The sequence below is a fragment of the Martes martes genome (genome assembly GCF_963455335.1).
Source record: "Martes martes genome assembly, chromosome: 8".
In the NCBI taxonomy this organism is placed as follows: Eukaryota; Metazoa; Chordata; class Mammalia; order Carnivora; family Mustelidae; genus Martes; species Martes martes.
This window is the reverse complement of record NC_137895.1, coordinates 11,954,930-11,971,933: the sequence shown is the minus strand read 5'-3', so window position 1 is coordinate 11,971,933 and position 17,004 is coordinate 11,954,930. Positions and strand designations below refer to the sequence as shown.

At 44.1% G+C, this 17,004-nt stretch overlaps 1 protein-coding gene across 20 annotated transcripts in view; it reads right to left on the bottom strand.

Annotated features, from left to right (window-relative positions):
• The window catches only part of RBFOX2 (RNA binding fox-1 homolog 2), a 266,816-nt gene that overhangs the window by 131,770 nt on the left and 118,042 nt on the right, over positions 1–17,004 (bottom strand). For 3 of the 20 annotated variants that reach the window (XM_080810609.1, XM_080810606.1, XM_080810610.1), the window contains exon 1: positions 11,538–11,756. The exons of the other annotated variants lie outside the window; for them this stretch is intronic. In XM_080810609.1, the coding sequence (XP_080666735.1) occupies positions 11,538–11,552 (15 nt within the window). In that variant the 5' untranslated portion in view covers positions 11,553–11,756. Of the gene's footprint in view, positions 1–11,537; positions 11,757–17,004 lie in introns of those variants that run through there. 20 annotated transcript variants of the gene reach the window in all.

The following is a 17,004-nucleotide window of genomic DNA, read 5'->3' as shown; positions in this document are numbered from 1 at the left end:
TATATAAATTTTACAACAAAATTCCATGTTTTGAATTGAAACATGACAAAAGCGGCACCTGGATGGCTCAGATGGTTAAGCGTCTGCCTTCGGCTCAGGTCATGATCTCCAGGTCCTGGGACTGAGCCCCATGTCAGGCTCCCTGCTCAGCAGAGAGTCTGCTTCTCCCTCTCCCTCTGCCTCTCCCCATATCTCTCTGTCTCAAATGAATAAATAAAATCTTTAAAGAATTATTAATTAAGTAAAAGAAACATGACAAAAGAAAATTGTTTAAGATTAAATGCTATATCAAAACAAAGAGTATTAAAACACACATATTAAAACAGGCATCTTTCTTATTCAAGTGCAAACTTCTCATTTACATTCATGCATAAGACTTTTATTCCTGGGGCGCCTGAGTGGCTCAGTGGGTTAAGCCTCTGCCTTCGGCTCCGGTCATGATCTCGGGGTCCTGGGATCGAGCCCCACATCGGGCTCTCTGCTCAGCAGGGAGCCTGCTTCCTCCTCTCTGTCTCTGCCTGCCTCTCTGCCTACTTGTGATCTCTATCTGTCAAATAAATAAATAAAATCTTAAAAAAACAAAAACAAACAAACAAAAGACTTTTATTCCTACTTAAAAAATTTTACTCCCATTTCCAAATGGGATCTAAATCGTGATCTAAAGCCATTTGACTCATACCTGAAAAACCCGTGGTTATTACCCAACAACAACCCAATAGTAATCTCCCTGCTTCCAGCTCCCCCCTCCAAACCATTCTGTGCCTAGAACCCAATTACATGGCTCTATTTCAAGAAGGTTAAATATTGCTGTAGTGAATTTTTTTTTTAAGAATTTCTTATTTTCTACAGAACTGTGATCTAGTATTCAAGATCCTCCAGTTTGTCCTCTGAGCCATCTCTCCCTCTCCTACTTCTTCCAGTAAACTGGTCTCTTCACTATTCCCCAATCTTTACTTTCCTCCCTTCTTTTCACTCCACCAATGCCCAGTCAGTGCCCACTAGTGTCAGGTACCATTCTATGAGCACAGAATACCCGGGCTTCCCTGGAGCATAGGAGAAAGACAATAAATAAACATACAGCAAGTCAGACGCTGGTAGGTGTTATGGAGAAAAACGGAGATGGGAAAACAGATGAGAAACGCTGGGCAGAAAGGTAGGAATTAACATTTTACAGGGTGCTCTTGATACCTGCTAACACGGCAACTAAGTAGATTTCATACAAACAAGGCAGTCTTGCAGATATCTGGAGGAAGAGCAGGGGTTTAGGCCAAGTGCTAAGGCGCCAAGGCAAGGGTGTGTTTCATATGTTCAAAGACTAGCCAGTGTAGAAGAACACAGAGTCAAACCCTTAGCCAGGGGAGCCAGTCATATGGGGCCTTACAGGCCGGCATCTGACTTCTCTGCTAAGTGACAGCCCAAGCCACCGGGGAGTTTTGGGCAGGCAAGCAACATAGTGTGACATTTAAAGGGTCACTCTGACTTCTGTGTTGAGGACAGACTTTGCAAAGGGGTTGGAGGGAAAGAACAGAAGCCAGGAGGCCCATTAGAAAATTATTATAATAATACAGACAATGGAGTCTTGGGCCACGAAAGCAATGGGACTCACTGAGCAGTCATCAAGCTTCATGTTCATTGTTGACTCTGCACCAATGCTTGTGTCAGTTCTCCATCTGGCTTGTCTCTGTTGGTTCTGCTAGGATCTACCATAAATTATACTTCCTTCCTGAAACCCTTCCCCTGATCAATCCCATCTTCAATGGACCATTTTTCTGAACTCCTGTTGACAACCGCCCACACCTCCCAGGGACTGGCATGTCGCCTTTGCTGCAGTGTATGGTCATTTACCTATTTGATTTCTGTGCCCCTTTAACCTCACTATCCTTGAGAAAGAAAATAGAACTCCTGGGATCCTCATTTTGCTGCATAAAACAGATATTCAATAAATGTTTGGTGATCATCAAATGTTTGCTGATAATCACTTAGAAATTATTATCCCTCGAGAAAAATTATCATATACTCACTTCCTCCTTAAACTGCCGAAGTCAGAGAAGCCTGACACAGCTGTTCCAAGGAAACCTCTACCCATCGCCCAGGCTAAGAGCTTCTTACTTAGCCACGAGTATTTTCCCTGGACCAATGATTGTCAAAGTATAATTTCTGGACCAGCAGCATCAGCATCACCTGGGAGTTTATTAGAAATGCAAACTCCCAGATGCAGATATAATGCATCTAACATGTTGGAGGTGTGGCTCGGTGATCTGTAGCATTCTAAAGCACTATAAATTTTGAGAACTACTGCTCTGGCTTAAAGGTTTAACTAGTTATCTCCTTTTTCCAAGAGATTTCCGGAACGATTCCATCCTGGCCCATACCTTCATTCACCTCGATCATCAGAGGTCCAAGACTTCCAGGCGACTCACCTCATGGTGCTGTGCACATCTGTTCTGACCTCACCACCTGCTAGCCCTGCCCTCCCAAGCCCCAGAAGCCATGAGCCATCCTCAGTAAACTCTCCTGTATACTCACTCTCTTTTCCGTGATGTTCCCTTCACCTTTTTGCTCCGAGGGAAACCTAACTGCCCCTGAGAATCCTCCTTCAACTGCAGTAAAAGCTTCTCTCCCACTCCTTATATACCTCAGTGGGGGCCACCAGCCTCCTTGATCCCCATTACCATAGAGTGTTGGACTATACAGGCATCTTGCACTCCAACTGCAGATCCCTTGGAACAGAGATCACCTCCTCCAGCCTTGCCACTGGGCTCCCTCTCTTCTCTCCTTTATTAGTTTTATCATTCTTGACAATTTCAAACCCCCCCCCCCCACCACAGGTGATTCACCCAACACTCTGGCCTCCTCACCCAACACTCTGGCCTCCTAGCTGTGTTGTCTCCACGTTTTTAGCACCAACTATAATTTGTTGCCGCTTCACCAATAATCACCCACCTGGCACCACATCCTGACACCGTCATCACCAATAACACCATCTCCAAACCTCTCAAGCAGCTGGAGCACCCAACCCTTACACCAAGTCTGCTCACTCGAGCAGTTCTCCCACACTACATTTCTCCAACCTCCTGAAGACCTCAAAGCTATGCAAGGACCCTACCACTTTTCCACTCCCCCCACCTCACGTTCTTACTTCCCTCCTAAGCCAGTTCTGATTCGAGGATCCAACACCATATACATTCTTTTTCAAAAGTCTTAATTCCTTTGCCCCTTTTTCTCTTCATCTAATTTATCTAATAAAATCTCAACTCCCGGTGAATGCAACAATTTATGTATTCCTCTCTTGTGTCTAAATAACAGAAGCCTGCTGGATAAAAATCACACGGCTGACTTGCCAGCACTCACATCAGGCTGAGGAACACAGATCGTAAGCCTACTACACCCCTCTAGTAAATTCACTCCCATTTTTTTGAGCTGGACCACTATTTCACACCATGTCCCCACTCCTTAAATCTGCAATACTTCTCCACTCCCTGCACTGCCATTTTCAGCTCTGTTCATCTTGTGTCTAAAAAGAAAGAAGACACAATCATAGGACTCCCTCTTCTGCCCGAGAATAATGCTGCCAGAAAGAACTGCTTCTGGCCCTATCTAAGGCCAATCCCTCGGTATGTGCTGGGTAACATATTCTGGTCCTGCCATTAGCCTCTTTACTTTCGGCATCCCCAATTTCTTCCCCTCAACTGGCTCTTTCCTACTGACATAAAACTTGCCTTAATACCACCTATCTTTTAGGCGTGCCTGGGTGGCTCAGTCGGTTACGCGTCTGCCTTTCAGCTCAGGTCATGATCTCAGGGTCTTGGGATCTAGCACCATGTCGGGCTCTGCTCAGTGGGGAGTCTGCTCCTCATTCTCCCTCACTACTATCCCTCTCTCTCTCTGAAATAAATAAAGAACATCTTAAAAAAAATACCACCTATCTTTTAAAAAATCTCCTCTTGAGTGTTGTATATAAATGATGAGTCACTGAATTCTATTCCAGAAATCAATATTGCACTATATATTAACTAAGTAAAATTTAAATTAAAAAAAAAAGGCCTTACCAAAAAACCCCCAAATATATGAATTCATTGCCATAAAAATTAGAGTATCAGAGATAATGCTATGGGACACCTGGGTGGCTCAGTCGGTTAAGTGTTTGCCTTCAACTCAGATCATGATCCCAGGGTCCTGGGATCCAGACCCACATCAGACTCCTTGCTCAGCAGGGAACCTGCTTCGCCCACCATCCTTCAACCTGCTCATGCTCTCTTGCTCTCTCTCACTCTCTCTCTCTCTCTCTCTCAAATAAATGGGTAAAATCTTTAAAAAAAAAAAAAAAAAAGACAATGCTTAAGCTCACATTGACCCCAGTGTTGCCATTTGATCTCATTTATCCTTACCAGAGGCAAACATTACGAGTTCTGTATATGTATTTTTCTAGTTTTTTTGCATATATAGACATTTACAGAAAAAAATAATACATTACTTTGATTTTTAAAATTTAAAATAATTTTTAAAATTTTAAAATCTTCCCTTGAACCCGTATGTATACCCATCCAGTCCCTGCCCCAATTCTTTGCCCCACTCTACAACTAAACATTCATTATCTCAACAGCCTCACCTACCAATTAACAACCCAGCCCATTCCAACTGGCTTTTTTTAATCCCCATGATTCCAACTGAAAGAGCTCTTACCAAGTTCCCAATAACCAACATCCTACCAGGCCAATGACAAATTATTTGGTCTCAAATTATCCAAATCCAACCCCTTCCTCTTCAGAGTCTACAACAGCACATACTCGCCTTGTCTCCCTCCTACCCTACCCAATTCTCAGTACTCTCAGACCTCTACTGCAATGCCCTGGGCTTTGGCCTCAGCCCTGTTCTCTAGTTACGGTCTTCACCCAGGCTTTAAATATGTGCTCTAGACTCCTATCAAATTGCCACTGAACTTCTCCACCAGGATATCTAACAGAGCTCAAACTTCACAAGTCCAAACCATAAGTACTATTTTTCTGTGGACTCTCTGTTCTGTTGTAAGGAAACAGTCTGTCCATCTTAATTCTTCAACCCAAAAGCTGAATAACCCAGATTCCTCTTTCTCACCACACAGACAAGCACATATTTAGTCCTCTCAAACTGCCCTCCAGAGTCTAAGTCATCATCAACTCTTGCTTTGACTACAACAGCTTCCTGACCTCCGTTATCACTTTCCCTGAAGAAAGCCACTCTCCTGATTGAAGTCTCCCGTTACCGTTAAGGTCCCATTTTAACAAATCTCTATCATGGGGAATGATATGACCCCCACCTACCTCTCTGTCTTGTCTTCCTACAACCTTTTGGCTCTCTACATTCCAACCACACCACCCTTCTTTCTGTCCTTTACATACCCCAAACTTATTTGTTTCTGAGGACTCTGTATTTACTACTCCTTTTGCTTATAATGTTCTCCTTCCATATTTTAACATGATGATGTTAATCATTCAGGCCTATCTCACCCTAGCTAAAGCATTCAGAGACATATTTGTTTACATGTTTTACAATTTTATTTTCCCAGTTACAAAACTCTTTATGGGAAAAAATTTTGTCTTGTTCGTGCTCTTTCCCCACCCCTTAGAAAGTGATCGACACATAATTGTCATCAATAAGTACGTTAACCATTCGAGTCTCCTATTGTTAATACAATTATTTGTTTAACCCCTTATAACTTTCTGAGCTTTTAAAATATGCATCAAACCAATGTCACCCACAATATAAATATAAACTCTCCAATAATAATAGAAACCTCTTACTATCTTTCTAATATACAAATCTGATCGTATCTGATCCTGCTTAAAATCCATCAATGGTTCCTTACTGAATAAACAAGCCCATTATTTTACACTGCTCAGATCATCTGGTCTCCACAATTCTAAATTTTCATCCACCACTATTCCACTCATCCCACACATACAAGCCACATGGAATTACATACAGTTCCCAAATATACAATTATCTCACCAATCATCAAAATCAGTGACCCTTTCTACTCCTCACCCACTCTGCCTGCCTGTCTCAGCTTCTGTTAAAGACTTCTCTGAACTCGTAGATGTTGTCAGCATATTTCATTTCTCTCTTCCTGCCACTCTTTTACCTTGATTTCCTAGCATGCTGGTTTTCCTCCTGAAGAACTAGCTCTCTAGAACCTTGCTCCCTGCGTCCTTTGAGGGTTGGTTCATCTTCTACCAGACATTAATTTCTCTTCTTGCTCTGCATTTTCTGCCGTTTTTTAGGACATTCTCATCTGAAGCCATCATCATACCTACTACACATAGTTCTATTACCAAAGCATGCAGATTTCTCACAAATTTATAGCTTAAACCTCTATCTTCCCTTATATTTCCAGACCTAGGTAGCCAACTATCTAAGCAGAATTTCCCCCTGAACTTTTCAAAGTTATCCTAAAATTATAAATTCAAATCAAACTCATGATCTCCTTCAGCTTCCCTCCTCTAAAAACCCTGGTCCACCTTCCAAATGCTGACAACATTCCATCAATTTTTTTTAAAGATTTATTTATTGATTTGAGAGAGAGCGAGGGCATGAGGGGAGGGGGGACAGAGGGAGAAAATCCTCAAGTAGATTCCCCACTGAGCGCCCCCATGCTGTCAAGTTTACCTTGGGCATGTCTCTCATACAGTTCCCCTGGTCTCTGACATTCTCTGCCACTTCCACTATTACACACCAACACCTGGCCTCTCTCTGCACTCTTACTACCCTCTAATCTGTGCAGGTATCTTTAAAAAAAAAAAAAAAATCTAATTATCAACTCCACTTCAGCCTACTCCCAATCCTACTTAAAATCTTTTAATGGCTTTTCACCGCCAAGTATCTATTCACAGGATCTGGCCTCCAGTGTTATCTGAATTGAACTGTTTCTGTGTTTTGTGAAACGCAGTTCACTATTCAGGCTAGTTTTCTCACTGTGTAGACCAATTAGAATGGCAAAGTTGTGACCAAAAGTGAGCATTAGGAGATTAGCCTGCGGGTGCCTGGGTGGCTCAGTCGGTTCAGTGACTGACTCGGTTTTGGCTCAGGTTGTGATACTGAACCCTGTCTCAGGCTGGGGGGTGGGGGTCGGGGTCTGCTTCAGATTTATCTCTCTCCCTTGCTCTCTGCCCCTCCCCCACCCCAAAAGAAAACTAAAGCTAGAAGGGTCATACACTGGTAAGTGGCTTTATCGGGACCCAAAACTCTGTCTTCAGACTCTCAGTGTGGCTTCCAAGTTTTAGGATAAAGCATCAGTTACTGAGACTTTATTACAAGATAGCGGATCACTTTTCTGAGATGACTCCATTAATGTTCCCCAGAACTACCACATTCTTTTCACAACCTGGAAAACCAAGGCCTATACAGCTATGTAACTTATCTCAAGTAATTGATGGATATGGAAACAGAATTCAGGGTACCTTATTTTCATTTCTCTAGTTTAGCCCATAACATGCTAAATGGCAGCAGTGACAAACTAAACACTACCGAACAAATAAAAGAAGATGCTACACGTGGTGCAGTAAGCTCTGAGGCCAGAGAGACTAGGGTTCAAATCCCACCTCTGCCAACTCCCAACTATGTGACTACCAGGTTACTAAAGGTGCTGCTTTCCCATTTGTAAAATGAAGGCTAATGGCCAACTCCCAGGTGTGCTGAGAACTAAATGAGGTGGTTTGCCTAACATATATGCTACTACTCAATAAACAAACAGTTAAAGTAAATGACCAAAAACATCAGCTTCTCCCAAAAAAGGAGAGTGTGAAAAGAAAAACTGCCATAGAGTTAAAAACAGATGAGACTGAGCTTCCGGCTCTGCCATTTCCCGTCACGTGCTCTCTCTCTCGGCGTCTTTCCTCACTTGTGCAATAGAGACAATGATACTTAGCCCTTAGCACTGCTGTGAGGATGAAATAAGATAACATCTAAAAGCATCTTCTTAAGTGAAGAGCATCATACGAAAATCATTATTATCTGTGTACACAAGCTCACTGCTGCTGTGTTCTAAATGTTTCAAGGGCACGAAAGTCTTTAATCATCTTTGTCTTTGTACCAGCTGGTAGCACAGTCCTCTGCCCATCACAGGCATCCGTTAAATGTTGGCTGAGCGGAATTATTAAGAAGAAAGGACTGAACTATGACAAAACAACAGTTTAAAATGAAATCCACAAGTTCAGCCATTGAGAATACAGGTAAGAGAGCCTGGAACCAGCATAGCTAAGATCAGCTCAGACAGAACACATCGTAATTTCTGGGAATTTAAATAAATGGTCTGTAATTTGGTTTCTGTACTCTCAGACCTCTACTGCAATGCCCTGGGCTTTGGCCTCAGCCCTGTTCTGGATATAAATTGTATAATTATCAAACGAGTAAGTTCCATCACTACAGGAATTATGTGTCTCCCGCCCTCCTTCCCTCCCTCCCCTTCCCCTTTGCACCACCCTCCTCCCTGTGTTAAGTCACGAAGGGGAGAGAGAGAATATAAAGGACATAAGGAATGCTTACCAGTCAGTATTATACACTCCCCTCACACACACCAGTAAAAAAAAATTTTTTTTGGAAAAAAAAACACAACGGGGATGTTTTCCATCAGGAGACAACTTAAAGGAGGGTTCTCCAGTCACAGGTATTTAAAATACTGATTAAGGGGAGATATTTAACCTGAAACTAGTGTGTGTTTATCAGAGTTCTTCCTACACAAAGTCAAATACTTCCTTAATTTGCTAGAGGTAATGCTGGCGGGTGGAGGGGAGAGCAGTCTGTCCATGCAAATTTCAAAGCAAAAAGTTGACCTGCACTAATTATTTACTGAGCATCTACTATGTGCCATTCAATACATCTTGGATGATCTCAGATTCTCACGATAACCCCCGTGAAAGGTTATTATTTTCCCTCTGTGATACATGAAGAAACGAAGGTTCAGAGAGGTTAAGTAATTTGTTCATGGCCATACAACTGGAAATGACAGAGGTGGGATTTAGGCCCAGTAAAGTCTCAAAACCCATGTTCTTGGTGCCATACCCTGCTGTCTACTGATGCTAGCAAATTCTCTAAAAGGGAAGGGGACTCTACAGGAAAGTGGGGAGAAGATCTGGCAAAGAGACATGCACAGAGAGCACAAGATGGTGCTCCACCTCAGAGTTCTAGACACAGAACCAAATGAAGGAGCCATGTCCAACTACACACACCAAAATGCCTGGAGGAGCTCTAACTTTTATTCTTCAGATTCCTCAGAATCTATTCTTCAGGTTCTGAGAATGTCAATACCACTCAGACATACCGACAACTGAACACAGTTCAGTAATTTTTCTAAAATTCTGAGAAACAGTACTATAACTCACTGCTGGTAACAAACCAAGCAGGCAACAGGGATGCCTCCCAGTCCTCTCATGCTTAGCAGGACCCAAACACTCTGACGCAACTGGGTGTCCTTCCAGCGTATGTACTGCTACACAAATTCACCTCACAGACCTCACAGACCGGAGCATTAGAAGAAGTTCTATTATCTTACGGATGTAGAAACTGAGGCTCGGAGCAGCTCAATGATTGCCCAGTGTCACATGGCTGGGCCCCAGCCTATACAAAACTCTGATCTCCTGTTCTGTGGTCAGCAAATTTCCCCCACCAAACCTGTTCAGTGCCTCCCCACTTGACGCCGGACCACCTAGATGTCCTTCTCTATATTGGGTTCTTATGAAGCTATATGGCTCCTTCTGGACATTTTCACTGAATTCGACAAATGTGTAGGGCATTGGGAGAGACGATGCAGATAATAACAGAGTTGATGCACATTTTGCCCTCTGGACAGTGCTACTCTAACTTTCAGATGTCACAGCACATGTAGACAATTGTAATATTTTTAAGGCACAAAGTGGTAAACTAGAATGCATGTGGTCCAAGCGAGCAGGAGAGTCCTGGGCCCCACCTGGCTGCTCCAAGTGTGGAGGGGAGTAGTTATGTCGGCATATGTGCACCACAGTCCAATATATGGCACTTTGGTGGGGAAGTTCTATTCTAAGGCTTTAAGTTCAGGGAACTGAGATAAATTTACAAATAACTATAAGCACAAGAAAGCAATTGAGACTGCCATTGTCTGCTCTCACCAAACATTAATGAGTAGAAGTAAGATTAACTCAGTTTGCTCCCTTTCACTAACTCCTCTTCCAATAAATCAAGACTGGTCAACAGAGAGCTGATCAGTCCCAACACCAAGACCACAAAGACCCTTGACACAGACCTTGCTCACAGGAAGCTAAAAAACTACTTCAATCTCGTAAAGTGTGTTGGAGAGTTCTTTGACTTCTTACAAACACCAGAAAAATAAATCAATTGAGAGGAGGAAATTACATTTCAAGGTCATATTCAAATATGAAGGGAGAATCAGGAAAGAAGCATCCCCCAACACATACACACACATACACACACACACACACACACACACACACACACACACACAGTGACCAAGCTCCATCTCCAGAAACCTCATTAAAATTTTGACTTCTGATATTTATAAATTTAGTCAGCCTGAGCCAAGTAGGTTTCTGCAATTCCAGACATCTAGGCTGAAGGGCAAAGGGCAAAGTGAAACTTTCAAAAGCTGGCAGGTAGCCTAGGGCATCACGTCGAGGAGGCTCCCTTAGCAACACACAACAGCTGTCCGCTCAAGAGAGGGCGCCGCCATCTTTGCAAGGGGTTATAGATGCTCTTCTTTTCACAACTAAAAGCAAGGGTTGTTTTTTTTCTTGTATTATTTTCCCTGTCATTCCCCTAAAAGTTATCACATCTCACAATTTCAAACCTCTCCAATCCCAGTATGTTTCTCTTCATCCCAAATTACAATGTCATAGTTAACGATAAATTAAAATAATGTAAGGTATTCATTCTTGGCAAATATAAAATACTTCATAATGTCTAGTTATTAATTACTATTCTACCTGCTACAGACTTGGTTTCTAACTATGGGCAAGTCACTCTGTGTGACTTAATTACTTCCCTCATAAAATTTTCATAACAACAGTGACCTACTTCATAAGACAATGGTGAAGGACAATAAAAATTATTAGATAAAAACTTACAAACGCTCATTCCTAATTAAGAATCACGCCACCCATTGGCTTTCGCTATCTAAAGAGATGGTTTGATTACCGAAGACAGTGCCCCCAACACACAACACAGGTGGGTCCTGACCCAGCAGGAAGAGCGCGGGTCCTGAAGCGCCTGGCTCGTCTCGCCTGCCCCATCTGCCTTCTCCAACCCTACCAAGCCCAGGGGATGACACCGCACTGGGAGCTCACCCTCACGCCTAAGCCTAACAAGATAAACAACATTTTAAAAAGAAACAAACCAACCTAACCAATGTCACAATCACTGCCAGGTTTCAAAAACCTAACACCTGGGAGCAGAAGGGGATGTGGCAGTCTGTGCTCTGAGAGGAAGGCCATTTGTGCGAGAGCCGAACCTCGCAGCTTTCCACTCCTTATATGTGCAAGTGCAAGCCCTCAGCCACAGCACTCCGTACTCACCCAGAGGTACATCATGTCAGACCCGGCTGCTCAGACTCAGCGGTCAGTTGATCCTGGACTGCAAAAAGGCACTTCAGTGAACTGTAGGAAAGGAGGTGCCAGACTGGGGGGGGGCAAGTGTTCAGGGTGGGGAGAAACCCCCCCCAAATCACTTGAGTTTAAAAATCTACAAGGACCGGTCTCCTCCCCCCTCCTCCCTCCTCTCCAGCTGACTGTTCTGTTGTTCTCTCTCCTCCCTCTCCCCCTCCCTCTCCCCCCTCCCGTTCTCCCTCTCCCTCTCTCTGGGAGTTCCCAGCCCCGTGCGTCTGAACTGGAGTGTACAGCACTCTCTCTATTTGCCTTCAGGGAATCTCTCTCTGTCATTCTACTTCTAGAAACACAATCATCACTCACAGAGATTATTGCAAAAGGCAGGGATAGGCGGGGCTAGTAATAAACCACCAGCACCAGTTTCTAATGTTAGACTCAAACTAGTTTAAGATGGGTTCTCTAAACATGAAAGAAGCAATGAAAACACTATGCCCTCCAAGATCAAGGGGAGTTGAGTCAAGTTTCCCCTCGGTCCAATTCTTCCAGAGGGCCCCCCCCCCCCGCCCGAAGCCAAGCACAAACAGAGCTTGCTCAGAGCCTGTATTCCCTCCCTGCAATGCTGGCCTTACACCACTCTTCTAAATAATTCTGAATTTAAAACAGAGGAAAAAGTACATGTAAACTCAAATAGGCTTTCATCTTTTTTATCAGTGTTGCCCTAGTTCAGATCAACACAGCCAGCTCCTTTCTGAAGGGAGAGAGGACAAGCAAGGGTTTAGAGTCACAGGGATTCGGGGCCCCTAGCACGTTGCAGATTCTCTACTAGGCATGGGGGACAGCACAAGGGACAAAGCACGGGTTTGGAAGCTTGGTCCACAATTATTCTCATGATGGCCTAGGGAAAGTTATTTAACTTAAGACGAGGCCCCTGTTTCCTCAACCAAAAACTGCGTATAGTACTCCTTGTGGAGTAGTTGTAATTAGATCAAATGACAGAACTGTGTAAACTATCTGTCAAGCTCCTGGTGACCACGTTCTCTAAGTGCCGTTCAAACACTTAGTGCCTCTGATACACCAGGCATATTCGAATCCATTATGTTCAACAGTGAACAAGTATCATCAAATCATGTGTCCTAGTGGTTTTGACTCTGAAAAGAGCTGACTCCTTCATACAACAGTGTCCATGCTTTTTCCTTACTTCCTACCCATTTCCCCGCTGGCTCAAACCCAAAAGCCCACCCCAGCTGCACGTGAAACCCTCCCTCCTCTGCGAGCCAGGCGTCTGTAACACGGCTTTCATCGTTTGGGCCAGTGACTACTGCATTCCTGTACCTACCAACCTTATCTCCTTTATCCATATCTTTCAGGGCAGAGCCGATCTAATTTTGGCCATGGAGTCTTGTGTATAGTACCTAGCACACAGTAGGTACACCATACACTCTCCAAGGATTCTGTGTTTTGGGGAATACTTCATTCCATTAAAGAAAAAACAATATGAGACAAAAAAACAAAAACAAGAGGCCTACCACCTTCCAGCTGCCTCAGGGTTCTGTTCCCCTCAGACATGTTGAGACGGCTCTCCTGTGCTTGTAAAATCTCCAAGTAAGGTCTGCAAGCCTCACCCTCAAGGCCAGCCTTGCGCTGGTACAGGTCCGCTTGCTCTCCTTCACCTAATCCTTCCCCACTGTAACGCTCCTGTGTGAGGGGCCTTCTACAGCGGAACTCCTTTTTTCCGTAGGGTAGAAGTCAAGTCACTTTTCCTTTCCTTCCCCACTATGTGCCTTCTGCCAGAGAGCTTGTAATAAAGACCTTTTCTCTCCTCCCACCTATTAAACTCCCAGCTCATTTAAACTTGGGAGAGGTGGGGCAGGTGTTTTCAGCCTCACCCAAACCTTTTCTTTTTCTTTATGCAGAACGTCTCTGCTTCCTCTGAAGGCAGGATTACCTCATTTCCAGTACAAAAGAGCAGTAAGAACTTCCAAGCCTAAACCTGAGACAGCCTTTTTCTTCCTAATGGGAAAACAAACCCTGACTTTCTACAAACTGTTAACATCCATAATCAATTTTATATGAATATAAATGCAGTTCTTAATAACTATTAAAATCACACTGTTAAGCCATTATAGTCTTTTCAAACTCTCTGAAGATAGAAAATGGTCTCGTTCACTCTTAACCAAGTATCAAAAGAACAAATACAATAGAATTTCGCATATTGTCACTTTATGGTGTTATCTTCTAATCAAGTTTGGGGTGGGATAAAGATACCCGTGCTCTCCAGTGCTCTCCGGGAACAAAGAAAGATAAAAATACAGAAAAGGGGTCCTTGATACAAAATCGGAAAAGTTCAAATATGTCACCAAAATCCCAAAACAACCTCCAAAACACCTGTGTGTGGCCCTATTATAAACTTTGGAACCACAGGGAAAGTTCGTAAATCCCCATATGCTTCTTTTCCTTTTCTGATCGTAATTTTTAAAAACTGGGTAAGCAGTCTGGCGAAATCAAACTCTTTTGTGTTTTCTTCACACACACCAAAAAACTCCAAAAACCTACAGGCAAGCTAAGTGAAACTTCTTTTATTCATGCTCCTGCATGTCCACATTTTCCTACCTTTAAAAAAAGGGGCCAGGGCTGGGGTGGGGCGTGGGGGGGGGGGTGGGCAAGGAAACAAAGAGGTTGGAGGAAAAAAAATCTCTTAAATTGTCAAAGTCAAAGGAAGAAACCCATGCTTTATAGCTACATGGGATTCGGATTAAGAGACACAAAAGTACAACCATTCCACACTACAAAGACACCGTGAGGAAGACCATGGTCTTCAATGACACAGAGGATGAGGGCGCACACATACCTCATTCTCTGAGAACATTTTATCAGACTGCGTGACCGTGCTCTGAGGTTTATCGGCCTGTATGTTAGTTCAGAGGACGGAGCATGTGAACAGGAGCTTCAGAGAAGGAAATGTCCCAGGGAGGGCCCACAGAGGAAGTCTGGCACGCGTGCTTCCAAGAAAGAAAAATCAGATTACCAGGGACAGCAATATGGGTGCTGCCAGTAATTCTAACCATATAATGCATCCTGAATTCCTTCTTCTGAAAGGGCTAGATTTTGTAATGTGGAGAGTCTGGTGGGCCAGACTCTCAGAAAGGGTTTGGAGCCACATTTTGTAGTCTCTGCCACAAAGTCTAACAATTCAAGAGACTGCCTGTTTTATGCAAGTTTCTCTGTGGGTGCAGAAGGCTGGCGGGGGACATGTGCACCTCTGGGGAGCCAAGACAATTCCGTAAACATACATACCTGAGAAATCAGGCCCTGAAGATTTCCAAAAGAAATCCAAAGGCAACCTTCTCTCCATAATTTATATTCTTTCACCTTCGGGAAGGGTAGAGACAATACAGACTCCCCACAACACTGAGCTATAGACATGGGCCACATGAGGTCCAACTGAATTTGACTTAAAAAAAAAAAAAAGTTGAAAGAATAGGGCTCTTTTAACCTTGCCTCCTCTCAGCTTAAAATAGCAAGGATTCCCACAGGGCAATTCTCTAATGGAATTCTGCTACTCAAGATGTGACCCACGGACTAGCCTCAGCAGCACTACGGTCGGGGTCGGTCATGGTCAGGGTCAGTCAGTTGGCTGGAAGCTACTTAAATATGAAGACTCTCAGGCCCCCAGCCTAGATTTACAGAATCCAAATAAAGCCCCAGGTGGTCTGAAAAGCTGGTCCAGACAGCTCACTGCCCTCACAAAACAGCAGAGACTCAGGAAGGAGAGACAGGGTGGCCACCTCTGGGCCACCTTCAACCTGGGAAGACACACCGGGAGCATTCCTCCCGGGCTTACGGATTTGGTGTAAGACACCCCCAGCGGCCAGCACTCACCCAGGACAGACTCTGCGCCGGAACTGGGCAGGCATTTTCTCCTTACACCTTCACAGTATCACTGTATAGCAGGCCCTGCTTTATCCTTTTCACATATAAAAGGAAACTGGGGCTCAAAGGAGCCCAAAGCTGAACACAAGGCTGTGGGGACTCCAAGATGGTGTCCCCTGCACACACTTACTCACTGGTAAAATCTTATCGAGAGTGACAGAATCAATGGCCGTTTTACCCTAGATAGAACGCTGCAGGCTACCTCTGCCCATCACCAAGGCCTCCAGCAACAAACGATGGAGGTGAGGCCGGGAGTTCGGGGGACACACGCTGTGCCTGAGCTTCCAAAGGCTGCAGCTCTGGTCAAGGACCACTCCCGCTCCCTAGGACCGATGTCACTAAGAGCACAGTTTAAGAAACCTCTTGGAAACTGTGGTCACCTTCTATGATCTCTAAAGTAAGCTCGAGATGCACACACGGAGAAAAGAAAGGGTGTGTCTCAAGCTCACCTCTCAGAACAGCTACAGGCAACTTGGGGATATTAGAGCTCTTACCCTACGCAGAGCAACTATCCCTAAAAGAAGAAAATGCATTATCTTAAGAAAGCTCTGTTTTTCCTTATTGTTTCAACCATACTCTCAAATAAGCTCCCATACGTCCAAGTTACTCACTCTGGTACCCCCTCCAGTACAATTTCTGCCCTCCCGGGAAGTCCCTACCCCGACCACTTTTTCATTATCTACCCACTCCAGTCATGTCCTCCTTTCCCTCCTCTGTGCAACTGTCATTCCAATGGTCCATAATTATAATCCCTCCTCTGCAAATACCCTCAATCATGTGTCCTCTCCATCCCTGCCACGTGGCAAAACTCCAAACTTGGTGAAACAGTTATCTGCCTTCTCTGTGCCTGTGCCCACACAGCTGAACGCTGCTGGAAAGAGATCACATAACCAAGCTGACCGACTTGACTACAAGTTCATGATCACAAAGCTCAAATGCGCCCTTGACAGTGCCAAGCAATTCCACCAAAGCTGCCCTTGTAAGCTTTCCACTCTCCAAAATGACTCCACTCTTACCTTCTCCTCAAACCTATTTCAATCTCTCCCCACCATCCAACTTTCGGCTGTTGCTCTATCCAAATATTTCATTTTAAAAGAGAAGCATTCAGGGGCACCTGACTGGCTGAGACAGTGGAGCACATGACTCTTGATCTCGGGGTTGTAAGTTCAAGCCCCATGTTGAGTGCAGAAGTTACTTAAAAATAAAATCTTTACCCAAAATAAATAAATAAGTAAATAAAAATAAAAGAGAAGCATTCAGACGGTCTTCTGCCCACCAAATCTACAGCCCTACCTAGAAATGCATGCATCTCCTCTCCCTTATGCTCTTTTATAATGATGGAAGCATCCCTGGCATTAAGGCCCATTTCACCTCTTGTGCTCACACCCCTCCCTAGGCACCTACCTGAGGACTGCACTGCTCTGCTGATCATCCCCTCTCCCGAACCATCAATCTCTCCCCCCTCTACTCATCACTGTCAGGCCAGCAAATAAACATAACGTCCATC